Raw genomic sequence first — 15787 nt, 5'->3', positions numbered from 1 at the left:
CTAGACACCCCAAGGCCAAGCCAACTCTCACTTCCCTCACCAGACCTGGCGGTGCCTCAGGCACAGGACATTCAGGCTCACCAAAGTAGCAGGCTCATTTGCTCCTACTGGTGGTGGTCCAGTCTTTCTAGAAGCTTCTGGTTCAGTATAACCCTGAGCTCCTCCATGAGCCTCATGCAACCACTCCCCTACAATGTCTTCCTCGGTACCCCGAGTTACTGTTCCTCAATGCTCCAGGCCTGGAGGGATCATGGAGCGTGCTCCTCGGGCCCAGGCACCCTGCATCTGGCTCAGGTCCCAGCCCAGCAGGTGCTGGGAAAATCTTACTGAGTGGCTGCAACCTTTTGGGCCCACACTGCTGTCTCCCTGGTTTCTCCTCTCCCCAGCCCTTTCTACCTGGGACACCCTGGATGTAGATATCACATCTCCTTTCATTTCTGCCTTCCCTACTCCACCTCCCACCAGAGTGTCTGACACCCTCTACCCTTCTGAATGGCCTGGTTTGCAAGGTGCTGATTGGGCTCAATGTGAAGTAATAAAAAGGAAACTAGACCTCACTCAGGGCAGGGCAGTAGGAGTGACCCACCAAGGGCATGCACTGTCTGCTTTAGAAGGCGCCTGCTTCCCCGGTGCACACCTGGGCCCTGCTGATCAGCAGATTGCAAACACCCCGCAGGGAGAAGGCAGGTCAGCTCTGATGCATGCATAGCCCTTGCCAGAGAGCCCGACGCGTGCACCAACCCAGCAAATTGGCAAAGACCACCAAGAGTCCCCCAGTGTCAGCCTCACTGACAAGGATCTCCCTTCTAGAGCTGCTGCAGTGCAGCTTGTCGGGTCGCTAGCACCTGTCCTCACTGGTCTTGCTTGGATGTACAGTTTACAGTCAGCATGTGACAGCATAAAGAGGGGGCAATGCTCTCTCTTGAGCACAATGGCTCGCAGCTCTCATTCTTGCTGTTTTTAACACAGAGCACTGAACTGCCACCTGTAAACTTCAACCTCTCCATGCACAACTTTGTGGTGGTTACCATCACTTAAGGGAAATTTCTGCGTGGGGATGGCACTGACCTTGAAGCAGGGCTCAGCCCAACTCAAGAAACTGCAGTAAGGGCCTGGTGTGAGGAGAATCTCATGGGGAACTGTGGCCCTCACACCTGCCTCAGTGGAGTTGGCTTGTTTTGCCCTAGCACATGGTTAGCCCAGTGACATTGGCCCAGAAGCTATGGCAGCAAGAACTGCTCTGTGTGGCTCTATGTGGGCCTGCCTGGCATTCTTGCTTCACCCCTCTGGGCCGCTGCTTTTGTTTGGATGAGCCAACCTCCGCTAGGTTTGGTGCAATAGCCCCTAGGAGGGACCCCAGATCCCAGACTCCAGGAGTTTGAGATGTGTGCACAAACGGTGAGACTAAGTGCATGCTAACTGTGATGGGAAGGTAAAAGGGAAATGGGTACTTTGTGACATAGCTTGGTGCAGGTAGGAGGGAAACAGGTCAGTAGCACCCAGAACCCTGGGAAATACACCTGCTCCCTAAGGTGTGCACAGCAGCAGACAGATGGTTCCAGAGGTTAGGGGTCTGGGGGTACTGGCACCAAGACAAACAGGACCAGAAGGCAACCACTCCACCTGCAGAGGGTGAGGGAGGTGGTGTCCTCTTCCACCCCCGGTTGGGCTCACCTGCGGGCCAGGTATCCTCGGCAGTACCTCTGCAGGGTCAAGGCAGCCCCCTTCAGCCTGCGGTACTTCACCCTCTGCAGCCAGCCACGCACGGTCTTCTGGATCATGATGGTGGCAGCCCGGAACTTGTCAGCACGTAGCTTCTCCAGGTAGGCCACCTGGCCTGCCCGGAAGAAAATCTTGGTGCGGCCAAACTGGAACTTGTCAGGGTCCTTCACAAGGTAGAGAGAGGAGGTCATCAGCGAGCAGAGGCCATGTGTCCCACCCAGCCCAGGTCTCCCAAGGTCTCTCTCCCTACAGACACAGGTGAAACCCTTGCACTCACTTAACAGACACCAAACCCCTACCAGGGGGCAGGCTCAGTTGTCCAAGACGTAGCAGGGAATAAGATGCCTGGTCCCCAAAGAAGTGATACCATACTTTCAGATGATGGTAAAAGGTCATGAAGAAAACAAAATTGGAGGCAGGGAAGGCGAGCTGGGGAGGTCACCAAAGGAGGATGAAGACAGGAGCTACTGTCAAGGAAGTATCAGAGCAAAGACCAAACCAACTGCAGGATGCAGGCACAGAGAGGGAGGGGATGAAGTCTCGGGAGAGGAGCAGGTGCTTATGACCTGGACATGACTGAGGGCCAGGATGGCCGACTACAGGGAAGAGAAAGCAGGCTTGGGAAGGAAACAGTCACCAAGGCCTTTCAGGCTGCAGGACACATTGGGCTGGGAGGGACAGGACAGCTATGTGCAGGTGAGTGGCCTGATCTGGTTCACATCTTTCAAAAGTTATCCTCACACTCTATAGAGAGTCCTCAAAACACTAGAAATAGAACTGACATGTGATCCAGCAACCCCACTACTGAGGATATTGTGTAAAAGGCACAAAGTCATAGTAAGAGAGGTAAGTGCTCTGCCTCATTTGTAAGAGCCAACAACTGGCATCAACCACAATGTCCATTGGCTAACTCCTTGGTTAGGCAGAGAAAACAACATGTCTCTAACTTGTCTCTCAGCAAAGATCTAGTCGTTCATTCACTCCTCCACTGTTTGGTGGCTCTGCTTTGTGTGTTCGGCTTAGTGCCCGTAACTGAGGGGCAGGTGCCAGTGCAAGGCCACTGTCCTTGCAGGGATAGATGCCTATTCATGAACATGGGACAGTGTGCTGGGGCTTGAGGGATGTGGACTTCAATAACTGAGCTGGCACTAACAAGTGGGCAGGCTCATCATCAGTTTGAGAAGGGACAGCTGTGCCCAGTAGGGTTACTGGGCAGGTACTCACCCCTGCCACCTAGGGGTGGGGAAAGTGATCCCAGTGCTGTGACCTGCATTTCCCTATTGCATCCCCTGCTTGGAAGTGGAGGTTTTGCCATCAACTTCAGAGAAACTCAGGAAAGGGTGGAGCAGAATGAACCCAGGACCCTCAACAAAGCAGAAAGACTCCCCCCACCCGCCGCCCAAGGGGACAGCAGGCTTATAACCAAGCCTGGGCTGCACACCAGTCAACCAGTTCCAGGGAGTGGCAAGACAAGCTCCCCTGATGCTTCCTGTTAATTCAGACAAGCTGGACACAAGCAGGTTTCTTTTCTCATCTGTGAACGACACACTACAATGCCTGAACCACAGCAAAAAATCTCAGATAATCAGAGTACAATGTAATTAGCCAACCACAAGCCTCAGTTTACCAGACCATCGCTCTCTTACTCCAAGTTTCAGAAAAAGAGAGGATGGAGATGGAAAAGGGTAGGGAAGGAAAACGGGGCAATGGGCATCAACATTTGGGGTCTACCTGTTCAAAAGAGTGCTAAAGCTACACGTGTCGTGTACAATGTCCTAGAGTTACAGGCATGAATGGCTGAGACAGTCAGAAGACAAACTTCCCCCAAGACCCTGATGGCTCAGCACACAGTTAAGCCCAGAAAGACTTGCCTAGCAAAATCATGCTGAAAATGTAAAATTCCTGAGTAATCCTTTTCATTACCTTCCCCAAGGGAAGACTTCCAGTATGATTTATCCATTATTGCAACATTAACGGGCATCCACTGAAGTTGCTGAATTTCTCCAACTACTGAAATGCTCCAGGAGCCACCTCTCACCCAAGGTCCCTAGTAGCTTTGCTGTTATAGCTCTCCCGCCTCACGAGTCAGGTGCAATTCCAAGTTGACTCGAGCGAAACACTGAATCTACTGTGTTACTGAAGAGGTGTCCATGCGGAGGGCCTGAGGCTAGCTGGGCAGGCAGACAGACATGGAGTGCGGCCATGTGGCCCCTGGCTGACTTCTGGGCAGTGCCTGGGCCCCCAGGAGGGCAGGTGGGCTAAACTGTGAAGCCTTTGGGAATCTGAGAAATAAGAGATCCTGAGGCAGTGGTGCAAGATGTTACCACACCCAGCTCATGTCCCGCACTCTCCCCAGGCCTGCGCACCTTGATGAGGGTCTCCAGGACGGACCTGCAGATGGCCTTCTTGTCCGTGTTGGCGAGCTCCTGCTTCTTGACCAGTACCCGGTACCGGTTGAAGAAGTCATGGTAGGCCCACCTGTGGGGAAAGCAAAGGGGTGTCAGGGGGTGTCAGGTGCTGCCCTGCGTAGGGTCTCCAGAACTGCCCTTAGGGCCACATCAGACACGAGCTGTTCTTGGAATGGAACAGTCCTGGGGCAGTCGTGTCCTCCCTGTGGTCCTCTGTGAGACCCAGGGTGCTGTGGCTCCCAGGCGGTATGGCTGCAGGACCCAGGGAGAATCAGCTTCCAAGGTGTGTCCCAGAGGAGGGATCAGGGGTAGACTCCCCACTGCTGCAGAAGCTGGGGCTTTCCCGGCAGGGCAGCTTTGATTTCCACGGTTTTTGCCTTTTAAAATTTTATTCCTTTATTTGAAAGAGCAATATATAGACAGGGGGAGACAGAAAGCTTTACTATCGGCTGGATTGCCCAATCTGGGAACTCCATCTGGGTTTCCCACGTGGGTGGGTGGCAGGTCCCAAGGACTTGGGCATCTTCTGCTGCCTTCCCAGGTGCACTAGCAAGGAGATGGATTGGAGCTGGAACAGCTGGGGCTTAAACCAGTACTGTGATCTGGGATGCCGGCACTGCAGGCAGCAATTAAACCCACTGCACATCAAAGCTGGCCACCCATTTTCATCTTTCAGAATGAATAGTGTTCACTGTGAAATTCTTTCAATGCAGAAATGCACACACTGACAAACAAGTAGTCGCATCCTGACCCCCAGATAACCCTGGTCAGATGCTTGTACAGCTTAAAAGGAACCATCATTTGTCCCCAAAGATTTCAGCTCATTTCTCTGACCACGAGAGTAACCAGGCCCACTGGGGAGCAGATGCCAGCACCTCACAGAACGGGATGTCACACTGCCCCACCCAGGGGAAGCAGAGCTCTTTACCAGCAGCGTTCCAGCCCCGGAGAAGACCTGTACTCAAGCACAGGGGCAAACCCCACATTTTCCAGGTGGTCTGTCCTTCCCTTGTTAAAGCTGCTTCCATTCACAGACTCACTGCCCTGACGCTCCTGAATTCTTGTCTTAATTTTCAGATGCTCATACCCTTCCCATAAAGTTATAAATCACGAAGCAGCACGACCCCTGACCCACACGAGACAGCATTTTCAGCCCAAATCCCTGTGAAGGTCCCATCAACCCTCCTGCTCTTTCCCCGTGTCCAGGGGGAGCACACCTCCCACCTCCCAAGGCCATCCTCAGGCCTGCGCTGTCTGCAATACTGGGTGGAGTCTCACTTAGGTGCCATGTGAAGGCTGTGCACCTGCTGCTTCCTCTCACTGTGGCCTCCCCAAGGGCTCCATAGCATCAATGCAGAGGACCTGACCAACCCCTCCTCCTGAACTCTGCACCTTAAATCCTTCAAGAATCTTCTCCGGAAACAGCAAGGACTGTCAATTGGGAGGCAGCTCTGATGATAGGAGGGGCACACTGCATGTGGGCAGCAGTTTTTCCAGGAAAGAGGGTCTGACCTAGCACCCTCCAACTGCACCCCAGCCCGAGGTTCCCAAGAGACCACCCCTCGGGGCTCCCCAGGAGGGAAGGAAAGCAACCTTGAGCTCCTTGCCCTCCTCCCCAACTCCCGTCTTTCTCAGAGCTTCTTATTGGTTTGGTGGAGGATTTCTAAGACAATGGTCTCTGAGAAAGGCTGTGTATAAAAGAAAACAAAAATTACGTTTGCTCCTGTATTTTTTTAACCTCTGTGTAAAGCAGCTAATTAGAAATTACTAATCCTTCCCAGGCCGCCAAGTGTTTAACTCAAGAAATAACACTTTTATTGAGGTATAATTCACGTGCAACAAAATTTATTCTTCCCAAGTAAGCATTTCAATAGTTTTACTGTGTTTGAAAAGCTGTGCATCCATCTCTCAGTAGTAAATTCTAGAAGTCTCATCATCCTTAAAGGAAACCCTATATGTGCAGTCTAAGGAGTTAGATACACTAACAGGCAGATGGGGTCATGTGTCTGTTGGAATTAGAAAAAGGGGAATTTCTTTTTTTTTTTTTTAAAGATTTATTATTATTGGGAAGCCGGATATACAGAGAAGAGGAGAGACAGAGAGGAAGATCTCCATCTGATGTTTCACTCCCCAAGTGAGCCGCAACGGGCCTCTTCCGGGTCTCCCACGCGGGTGCAGGGTCCCAAAGCTTTGGGCCGTCCTCGACTGCTTTCCCAGGCCACAAGCAGGGAGCTGGATGGGAAGTAGAGCTGCTGGGATTAGAACCGGCGCCCATATGGGATCCCGGGGCTTTCAAGGCGAGGACTTTAGCCGCTAGGCCACGCCGCCGGGCCCAAGGGGAATCTCTTTTAAAAGTGTACAAGACACTGGTTTCTTCCCAAAGCTGCGCTTAGCAAGATCTAAGAGCAAGCCCACTCTACATTTCCAGTTTCAGCATGAGAACAGCAACTGACAAGTGGTTCTCAGAATGCGAACACCACTTTCCTGGATTTCCAGCTTTATCGTGAAATAGCAAGGGAGCCTCTTTAAGAAAATGGAAACTGTTCGTTTCTTCCAAAGCTGTCTCTAGCCAGATCAAAGTGTCTACCTCCATTTCTTTGAGTCTCCAGTGCCTGAGCTTTCAGCTTATCATCAGAATAAGAAGTTACCAATCACAGCTTTGTTTTGAGCAAGCTAGATGAGATGATGGACTCTGGCCCTTTGAAGTTTGTCTCCACTCTCTGATGACTGTTGGCTGCTGGTTCTTTTTCCCTTTTCTCCCCAAAATCGTGCTTAACAAGCCAGCCAACCCTCATGAACACTGCAGTCTTTCCTGAAAAGCCCTCTCCTGACTGCTGAGGTGGGATGTTCTGGTAACTCCTCAAAGTTCTAATTCCATGCAATGCAAGAACTGAGACTGCCTCCATTCACTGCACTAATTTCCTGAACTCCTGGCAGTCATGTCCCACTCACTCCTCCTCCCAGACTGTGGCAGCTACTCTTCTGCTCTAAGACTCTCACCTTCATAGTGGTTCTGACAGCTGCAAAAAGTGTCAACAAAACAGCCTCCTGTGTGGTGGGGACTCCCTCTAGGAGCTGGAGAAGGAGGCCTGCGGAATTACTGGTCACCCTAACAGGCAGCTTCACATATGCAAACAATAAGGATCCCTAACTATTTCAAGCACACACAATAAACATCAGGAAAGTGCCCATGCCCAGGTTTGTTCTTGACTGCAAACCTGAGGTCCAGGCAACAGAGCACCAGGCCCCATGACTTGCCTGCCCATCAGATGTGCAGATTTTTTTTTATTTTTTCAAGATTTATCTATTTTTATCGGAAAGTCAGATACACAGAGAGGAGGAGAGACAGAAATATCTTCTTTCTGTTGATTCACTCCCCAAGTGGTTGCAATGGTCAGAGCTGAGCCAATCCAAAGCTAGGAGCCTGGAGCCTCTTCCAGGTCTCCCATGTGGTTGCAAGATCCCAAGGCTTTGGGCTGTCCTCAACTGCTTTCCCAGGCCACAACCAGGGAGCTGGATGGGAAGTGGGGCCATTGGGATATGAACTGGCACCCACATGGGACCCCAGAAAATGCAAGGTGAGGACTTTAGCTGCTAGACTATCGCATACAGCCTGCAGGTTGCTTTCAATCCCTCCAGGGTTTGGACACAGACCCACTGCTCTGTTGATGCTTGCACACAGATCAAGGCACAGCTGAGCAAGACACAGATGGAGTGGCGTTTCCCATCCCAACACTCGCTCCCACCCAGCAACAGCCATGCAGCCTGCACAGCCCTGCGTGGTAGACACCTGCTCTCCCTCCATAGCGACTCAGCACTTTCCTGCGACTTTCAGAGGGCACTCCTCATGCTCGACAGTTCGGGTTATTTGCTTGCACCCTCATCTTATTTCTCCCTGTGAGTTGGTGATTTCACTGGGGAAATAATTAAAGCAGTATTTAGCTGGGCTAAGAAGCTTAAATGATTCCAATCTGGAAACCTTACTGCTGACAGATCTAAAACTCAAGGAGGTTTGTGCAGACATGAATGAGAACACCTCATCGCTGGCCCAAGACAGGCTTGGAGTACGGCAGGCCCCAGCACAGAAGCCAGGCTCCAAAGGCGACCAGCTCCAGCCTTGACACCTCCCCTCTCCCATCTGTGAAACGGGGGAAGTACTGCCCATCTCACAGAGGTCTCACCCTGCAAGCTTTGGCAGTGTTTAGGAAGGGATCCTAGGGATCTGGATGACCCCTCATTCTACCCTGCCACCACTCTCCGCTTCCTAATCACAGCAGTTCTCAAGACACTTATACTAAACAGGGAAGGCTGCATGAAAGCCAACTGCCTGCCTGGGCAGCAGGAAAGCGGGGGGGGGGGGGGGGGCTCCCTAGGAGGGGCACAGGAGGCAGGTATGGAAAAAGTGTTGCCACCTGAGAGCCCAAGAGTAAGTGGTTTCACTTTCCCAGGGCCTCCCAGCAAGGTTCCCTCACTGCTCATGGGAAAGCCTCTGAAGATAAGCAGTGAGGCGCAGATGTAAGGACTGATACGATGGGAACTCTAGAGGCAGGTGCACTGTGACCCTGCAGATGGCAGGAAGTCCCCTCATCAGGACCACAGGGCTGTCCTCCAGGACTTCGCTGCTCCTGCCACAATGAAATCTCTCTCTCTCCCAGGGCATCTGTTACTCCCAAGGGTACGGCTTTCCATCTTATATTGTAGATTTGCTTGAAGGGCAACACCTCTGCTCTACCTCTGGCCAGGCCCTCTCTTCCAATACAGGTTAAATCTCCCAGTACTCATCAGCATGATGTCTTTACATACAGTTTTAACAACTGATACTTTCAAGATTATCCAAATGGCTGCAGTCCCCAGGATGAATGGGAGCTATTGGGCTTGGGGCAGCCAACTGCCGTGTTCACAACACTGGACAGCTAGCATCTCTGGACTCTCCTCACCTCGTGCACCACTCACTGAGCTGTTTAAAAAGCTCAAACCCACGCAAAATGTTTTAATCACAGAAACCTGGAGCACTGCAGTGAATGCCATCTGCCTCCACAGTGTGGGCTCTTCCCTGCTGGGCCTGACCTCACCGGGCGGCCCTGGAGAACACCTCTCCCACTCTGTGAAGCTCACTGCTCTTTCATTCCTTTCCACTCTCCCACCCCAGGTCTTAGCACAGACCCCGCTCCTGCACTCTGTGGAGTCTTAGCGATTCCAGAGCTATAATCCAGTCTATCCTGCCTGTAGTCCTGCTCTCCCCGGACTTGAATTCACACACTGAGCACCTGAACTTGGACATCATGCTTCCCCTGCTAAAGGCTGCTTCCCCTAAAGTACCTGGTCAAGCAGTCACAGGTGAGTATGGGGAACACCTAGGATCTAAGCATGCTCCCTTGTAAGAATGGGGCCATCAGAGGCAGCAGGTGTATGGGATGAGCTGAAGCAGGCACTCAGCAAACACCACTCTTGCGCTGTGCTCCTCAGGACTCCATAGACAGTGAGTGGTAACACTCTGCTGTGCAGGGGCTCCACAGTAGCTAGGAGTGCCATTCCTGGCTGACTGCACCCCAGCTGCAGCCTAACACTGGAACAGACTGCAGAAGAACATACCCATCACAGAGGCCCCTGGGACACCTGTAGCAACAGACAGGTTGTCCGAAAACCTTTAATTCCTGTGCTTCTCATGCCAACCTGAAATTCTTACGTCTATCAGTGCCCTGTGCAGGGCCTCAGCATCTGGGAACTTTGCACAGGGTCTGTGCCTGGCTCCTCAGGACAGCCCCAGCTGGTATATCTGGAGGGCTCCTTACCTGGACGGGTAGCCAGCTGCACTGATGCGAATCGTCTCCAGCACCCCACAGGCTCTGAGCTGCTGCACCGCTCTCTTTGGGTCAAAGCTGCCAAACAGGAAGACAAGCAGTGAGCGGCCAACCTGGATGGTGGGAGACAGGAGAGCAGGAGCACACACGGCCTTGCCGCCACTGCTACAGGAGGTCACGTCTTCTTGAGCTCCAGGTCAAGTCAGATGCTAGATGGCAGGCAGGTGCATATTCTTACTCCCAGGTGACATGCTGCTCCTTCTCACCACCTACCTGTACCTCACCCACCTTCCAAACCTCAGTTCTGCTTTCTCCCTAGAACTTTATTTCCACCCACACGGTCACATGTCTCAAAGCAAAGCCAAGTATCACTGGGCCCAAAAGGACAAGTTTTGGGCCAGGCAGAGGCAGGGGTCAATCATGGCGTGGTCATCCACTGAGGTTTCATATGACCTAGTAAACAAACTTCCTCAAACCTCAGCATCTTCCTCTATAAGTTGGGAATGACAACAGTCCTTGTTCCAAAGGGTGAGTGTGCAGATTAGAGGCGAGAGCCTCCATGAAGGCAAGACGACAGCTGGCTTCACACAGGGTCTGGGTACCATAAGCTGCGATGGTGACAGAGCTCCACTGAGAACCCAACAGTGTGAAGAGTTTGATCTTCACACCTATGGAGAGATACACTGCCTCCAGCCAGCCACACGCTCTGCATGATGCAAGACCCAGCACTGGAAACCAGCGCTTGTGTACACTGACCAAGTTTAACACTACAGCAGAAGGCAGGAACTGCCCCAGCTCTCTGCGAGGACCCACATGTGGAGAGTACTCAGGCAGCATGCAATAAATGCACACAGTGCTCAAAAAAAAATCCAAGGGAAAGACACCAGGCTGGCTGGGGGCAACTGGGGGAATCTTTATGAAGAGGAAGCAAGCTGCCCCGGTATCAATTAGCACTTAAAGTTCACTAAGAGTTGGCAGTCCACAACCTGGGAAGGGGGGAGGGACACATGTTCTTTCCTCTTGACCATCCTGTCCCTCAGCTCAAGCTGTGGGCCAAGCCTTGCGCGTTCCTTCCAGTCTGAAGGTCAAAGGGCAGGAGGGAAAGGTGCCCAGTCTTCCAGGCAAGGTTCCGAGACACTGCTCTGACTTCTGGACAAACTTTGGCCAGGAATTCATTGCCTGCCTGCCTGTCTGCCCATATCATGGTTTCACACAGGTCTTGGCCAGGTCCTCAGCAACCTGCGGGTCCTGACAGATAAAGCAACAGCAGCTGTGTTGGTTTGAGGATCCACAATGGTCTGGCAGGCACACTCATACCAGCCTGCGTTACTCCTCAGCAGCCAGGTCCACTGGAATTCTACAGTATGGTTTGACCTTGGGGGCTGCCTCCCCATTAGCCTGTGTTCCCGAGACCAAACTCGGACCCTTGACCAGCAAGGTGGGAGGAGGCAGAGCAACATGCTGGGACGCCTCTGTCACCCAGTGTCTCCTGGGAGTGACAGCTAGTGTCATTTCCTCCAGGGCCTCCCACTGCTTCCCTGGAGAAGTGAGAACATCCTCCCTTTCTGAAGTGAGCAGTGGTGTGTGTGCATGCGTGTGTGTGTGTGTGTGTGTGTGTAGGGGGGCACGGTGCAGCTCTCTTCTCTGGGAACACACCACACCACACTATGGCTGGTCCCCCACAATGCAGCTGGCTAACAACTTTGGAATCTTGCCTTAACTCTCGCCTAGACTTCCTGGGGAGCCTTGTGCACTCCAGTTTACACCTGCTCTTCTGCTAGACAGCAGTGCCATCCTCAACACAGACTGAGCAAGGCTGGAGGACGGAGCTTGGCTCTGCCACTCAGAGCTGATACATACTGGGTAAGCCATAGTCTCCCTGCGGCCTGTTCTCTTCATGGCTGAGAATTTCTGCCCACATACAATTCAGTCACTTGCTCTAATGTCCACAGAAAATGAAAAAGGAGTTATTGTAGAAAACAGCCGCAAGGCATCATGGAAGGATGTCTTCCCCTGCCCATATGCTCCTATGAAGGTGTGAGGGTGGCCAGCTGTTGTGCTTTAATCTTCTCTCCCTGTACACCTACCTCTCTTGCTCTGCCTCCCCACAGTCCTGGTTTAAAGCAACTGGAAACCAGCCCTTGTGCTGTGAAACCTTGGAGGATTCAACACACACCTCCACTCTGACCCAGCCTGGTCCATGTGTGGTACAGGTGCTGGGACGGTTCAGGGTTTGTTGTGCCCAATGGGAGTTGTGTGTGCTGAAGTGGGCTCTGCTTGGGGTTTTTACAGCACTCCCAATTCCTACACAGGCTGCAGGACCCTGCACCTCAGCCCCAGAGATCCAGCCAGACCCTTCACCAAGTGAGCCCAGAGGATAGCTCTTGCCCTTGGCCATCTCTCCCTGGAGCTCATTATCCTCTGGTGGTATCAGCAGCCCCTTCTCATAGCCACCGACAGCCTCTTCTGCGGCACCATCAGCTAGGTAGATATGCCTGCCCCTCCACCTGCTGGAACTCAGGGTCAAGTGAACATGACGTGGATTAGTGGTTTCCTAAATGGAGGAAGCAGCAGGGAAAGGCTTCACAAGAGAAAAACTACCCAAACACTTGGCATATGACAGCAGCTCTCAACCGGAAGCAGGTCTGTCCCCCAGGGAGCACCTGGTGCTGCTCAGAACACTTTTAGCTGTCACAGGAGCAGGGACATAATTGACACCTGGGGTTGGGGGCTGGCGAGGCCGCTACACATCATGATGGATGGGGCAGTCCCACAGCCATGTACCATCTGACTCAAAACATTCATGGGTCAAGGCAGAGGAAATCTAACCCGAGAGGATGGTAGAGGGCAGTTTCCTCCTAGAAATAATATCAGTCATTGTAGAGTCTCAGAATACATGAGGGTGCTTCAAAATGCTCACAGGGAAATGCAAATAAGTCTGTTTTGTTTCCACAGAGATATATGCAGTTTTTTTCATAACATGCAGTTTCTGTGAGCGTTCTTAAAGACTCTTTTGAATGCAGCTAACGATTTTTTGCACCAAGATAAACTTAATTTTCCACAAGGTTTTTGAAGTCCCCCTGGCAAATTATTTTAGACTTCTTACAACCCCTTGGGGGGGTCTTTCATCAGGGTGCTTTAAAATCACAATAAACAGATGAGGCAACAATACCAAGAGAGTGAGAGACCACCTGTGACTGGACATTTGGTAGTGACCGGCACTGGAGTCCAGGTCTTCTGGCTTGATTTTGGGTTCTTCCCATTGTTTCTGTATTTCCTGGATGAAGGTGCTGATCCCAGTGTTTAATGAAGGTCTCATACAAATTCCCAGGCAGACTGAGATGAACTCAGCTCCTGCTCTCACTCAGGGGCACCCTGCAGTCACCAGAATCTGGCATACATCAGACTCTGGGAAACGAATCGCCAAGGTCTCAGACAGCTGGGACAGCACTGGTGCATAGTCTACATCTCTCCAAGGGTGCCCACTCCCCAACACCAGTGTGGGCTCTGGGGCCCTGGGGAACTTCCCCCAAGTTTCCTGCATGGCAGGACACCGCAACTCTCTCTGTTCTGAGCACATGACCTGTACATGGAGTCTTGGTGCAAGCAGGCATCAAGCTGAAGGCCTTGTAAGTCTGAGGTCCCCACTCAGTCCTGCCCAAGCCTCCAGAGCAGGTGGAGAGAGGCCAGATGGGCTGCCTGATGCCCGGCAGGCACTTACTGGAAGGGCAGCTTCTCATCGTTGGGCTTGATGCAGCGGACGTAGTGTGGCGTCGTGGCATTCAAGGTCTCCATGAGCAGGTGCAGGGAGGTGCGAAACTGTGGAAGCAAACGCCAGTGCTTGGTTAGTCAGTGAACATATTGTTGGACACATGACTAGCAAAATGCCTCAGACCGCTGCTGCTGCTGCTGGCTGTTACTACTATGACTGCACTTACTAACACTGAAAGACAGGAAGGACAGCAGAGGTCTGGGAACATGTTAGAGCTTAGATACTCTTCCCTTCTGAGCTCAGAAATCAAGTCCTTCCCACATTAGCACTACTCCAGCTTTTAAACAAGGAGCCTCACAGTGGGCCCAACTCTGAGTGTGGCTTGTGGACCACTGGAGACAGAAGGCAGGTGAGTGTTGACAGAGCTGAGCCATGGATCACCATGCAACGAGGGCTTTGCATCCTGTGCCTGCAACCCTGGAGCCTGGCTCCCAGGGCTTGAGCATGTGGGCAATAAGCATTCATGTGGAATGCCCAGAGTAAGCAACTGTTAAGGAACAGGGAGCCCAGCAGGTGCTCTTTGTCCTCTGAAAGAGACCTGTGGAGTGTAACAACCATGAGACCCCACAGCAGTGCATTTCACCCTGCAGCTCCTTCACCTTCCTACTCGCCCTGCAGACTGGACTTCCCTAACTCCCCCACCGTGAGATACCCATGGTTCTTTGGCATGGTCCTTATCACACAACTAAATGCACCAACTGGCACTAACACAATGACCTTTTGTGAGAGGATGCAGGGCATGAATGGGGCTGCCAGGCCTCCCGGACCATCATGCAGTCAGGTTGCATCCCTACAGAGCCCAGCCCCACCACTGTGCCACGCAAACAGCTGTCCCCTCATGCCCTGGGGCCAGGGGCTGACCTGGTGACCCACAGTCTTCTTGTGCTCCTTGTTGGAGGCCTTCAGAGGGGGTTTGGCAGAGCGAATGTTGATCTTTGCAGACGATCCCTTGCCAGAAGCAGTGGTGGCAGCAGGAGGGTCCTTGTCATCATGGAACAGGTCAGCTACTAGTGGGAACTGGAAACAGCCACGGTGGGGATGGTAAGTGTGAGGCCCATACACTTTGTGGTGAACAAATCCCTTTGGGACAGGTCACAACACTGTGTGACCACACCATTTATCCATGCAAAATAGGTACACCAACATCGCAGCAATATTCTTTTGATTTCTATGGAATTGAAGGTCAGAGTGACATCAAGACAGACACAGGGATCTTACGCCTGCTCCAAAGGGCAACAGCAGGATTGGTCCAGAGGTCTGCCAAGTGTGTGGCAGGAACTCAAGCACTTAGACCATTATTTGCCACTTCCCAGCACATTCAAGCAGGCACCTGCATTGGAAGCAGTGCAGCCGGGACTTCAACTGGGAGCTTTGATACAGGATATGGGAATTCCAAGTGGCAGCTTACTGTGCTGCACCACAATGCCTGCCTCCCACAGCACTAAGGAATTAAAACATGGGAAACAACCCAAATGACTGGCAACTGATAAATAAGCTAAACTGTGAACTCTGTATTTCCCCATCCTGCAGCCTTGTCACACTGCGTGGGGGATGTGCATGAGAGAGAGGCTTGGACAAGACCACCCACATAAGCATATAGGAAAGTGCCCAGTGTATAATACACATGCAATCATGATCAAGTATTATTTAGGGGTCATCTACATGAAAAATCTACCTAAACTGCCCCTTGTGATCTGAGAAGGAAACAGCAGCATAGGATGTGAGGTCTGCAAAGACAGAGATCGACTCTCAGCTTCACGTGGCTGGAGGTGCATTAAGGGCCATCAGCATCTGCTCCAGTCTGTTTCCACAGAGAACCCAGGGCCAGCAAGGGGCAAAGCCAGGATCTGAACTCAGACAGTCCCACTGCAGGGCCCAGGAATGAAAACACTGCAGAGAGCAGCCATGAGCAGGCGGTTGTCAAACAGGACAACTGGCTGTCCAGGGAAGCGGCCAATGTCTGTTTCATATGGACGTGTGGAGCTGGACGAGCACACCATCAGGAGCTTTTTCGGAAACAGGCAGAGGAGGGTGGTCAGGCGGGCACTGGGCTGGGGCAGCAGGCCTGAGTCCACACACGGCTT

The 15787-nt window shown here is 52.2% G+C and overlaps 1 protein-coding gene across 1 annotated transcript in view; it reads right to left on the bottom strand.

The window, feature by feature from the left end:
* MYO5B (myosin VB) overlaps nt 1–15787 on the bottom strand; it is a 145342-nt gene that overhangs the window by 54682 nt on the left and 74873 nt on the right. Inside the window, exons 15-19 of the mRNA XM_058676849.1 lie at nt 14565–14720; nt 13653–13750; nt 9923–10009; nt 4089–4200; nt 1675–1886 (exon numbers count right to left, since the gene is read on the bottom strand). Of these exons, the coding sequence (XP_058532832.1) occupies nt 1675–1886; nt 4089–4200; nt 9923–10009; nt 13653–13750; nt 14565–14720 (665 nt within the window). The remainder of the gene's footprint in view (nt 1–1674; nt 1887–4088; nt 4201–9922; nt 10010–13652; nt 13751–14564; nt 14721–15787) is intronic.

The sequence above is a fragment of the Ochotona princeps genome, chromosome 18, assembly GCF_030435755.1.
Source record: "Ochotona princeps isolate mOchPri1 chromosome 18, mOchPri1.hap1, whole genome shotgun sequence".
In the NCBI taxonomy this organism is placed as follows: Eukaryota; Metazoa; Chordata; class Mammalia; order Lagomorpha; family Ochotonidae; genus Ochotona; species Ochotona princeps.
Note: the sequence above shows the minus strand (reverse complement) of the source record. Positions and strands in the feature narration are given on the sequence as shown.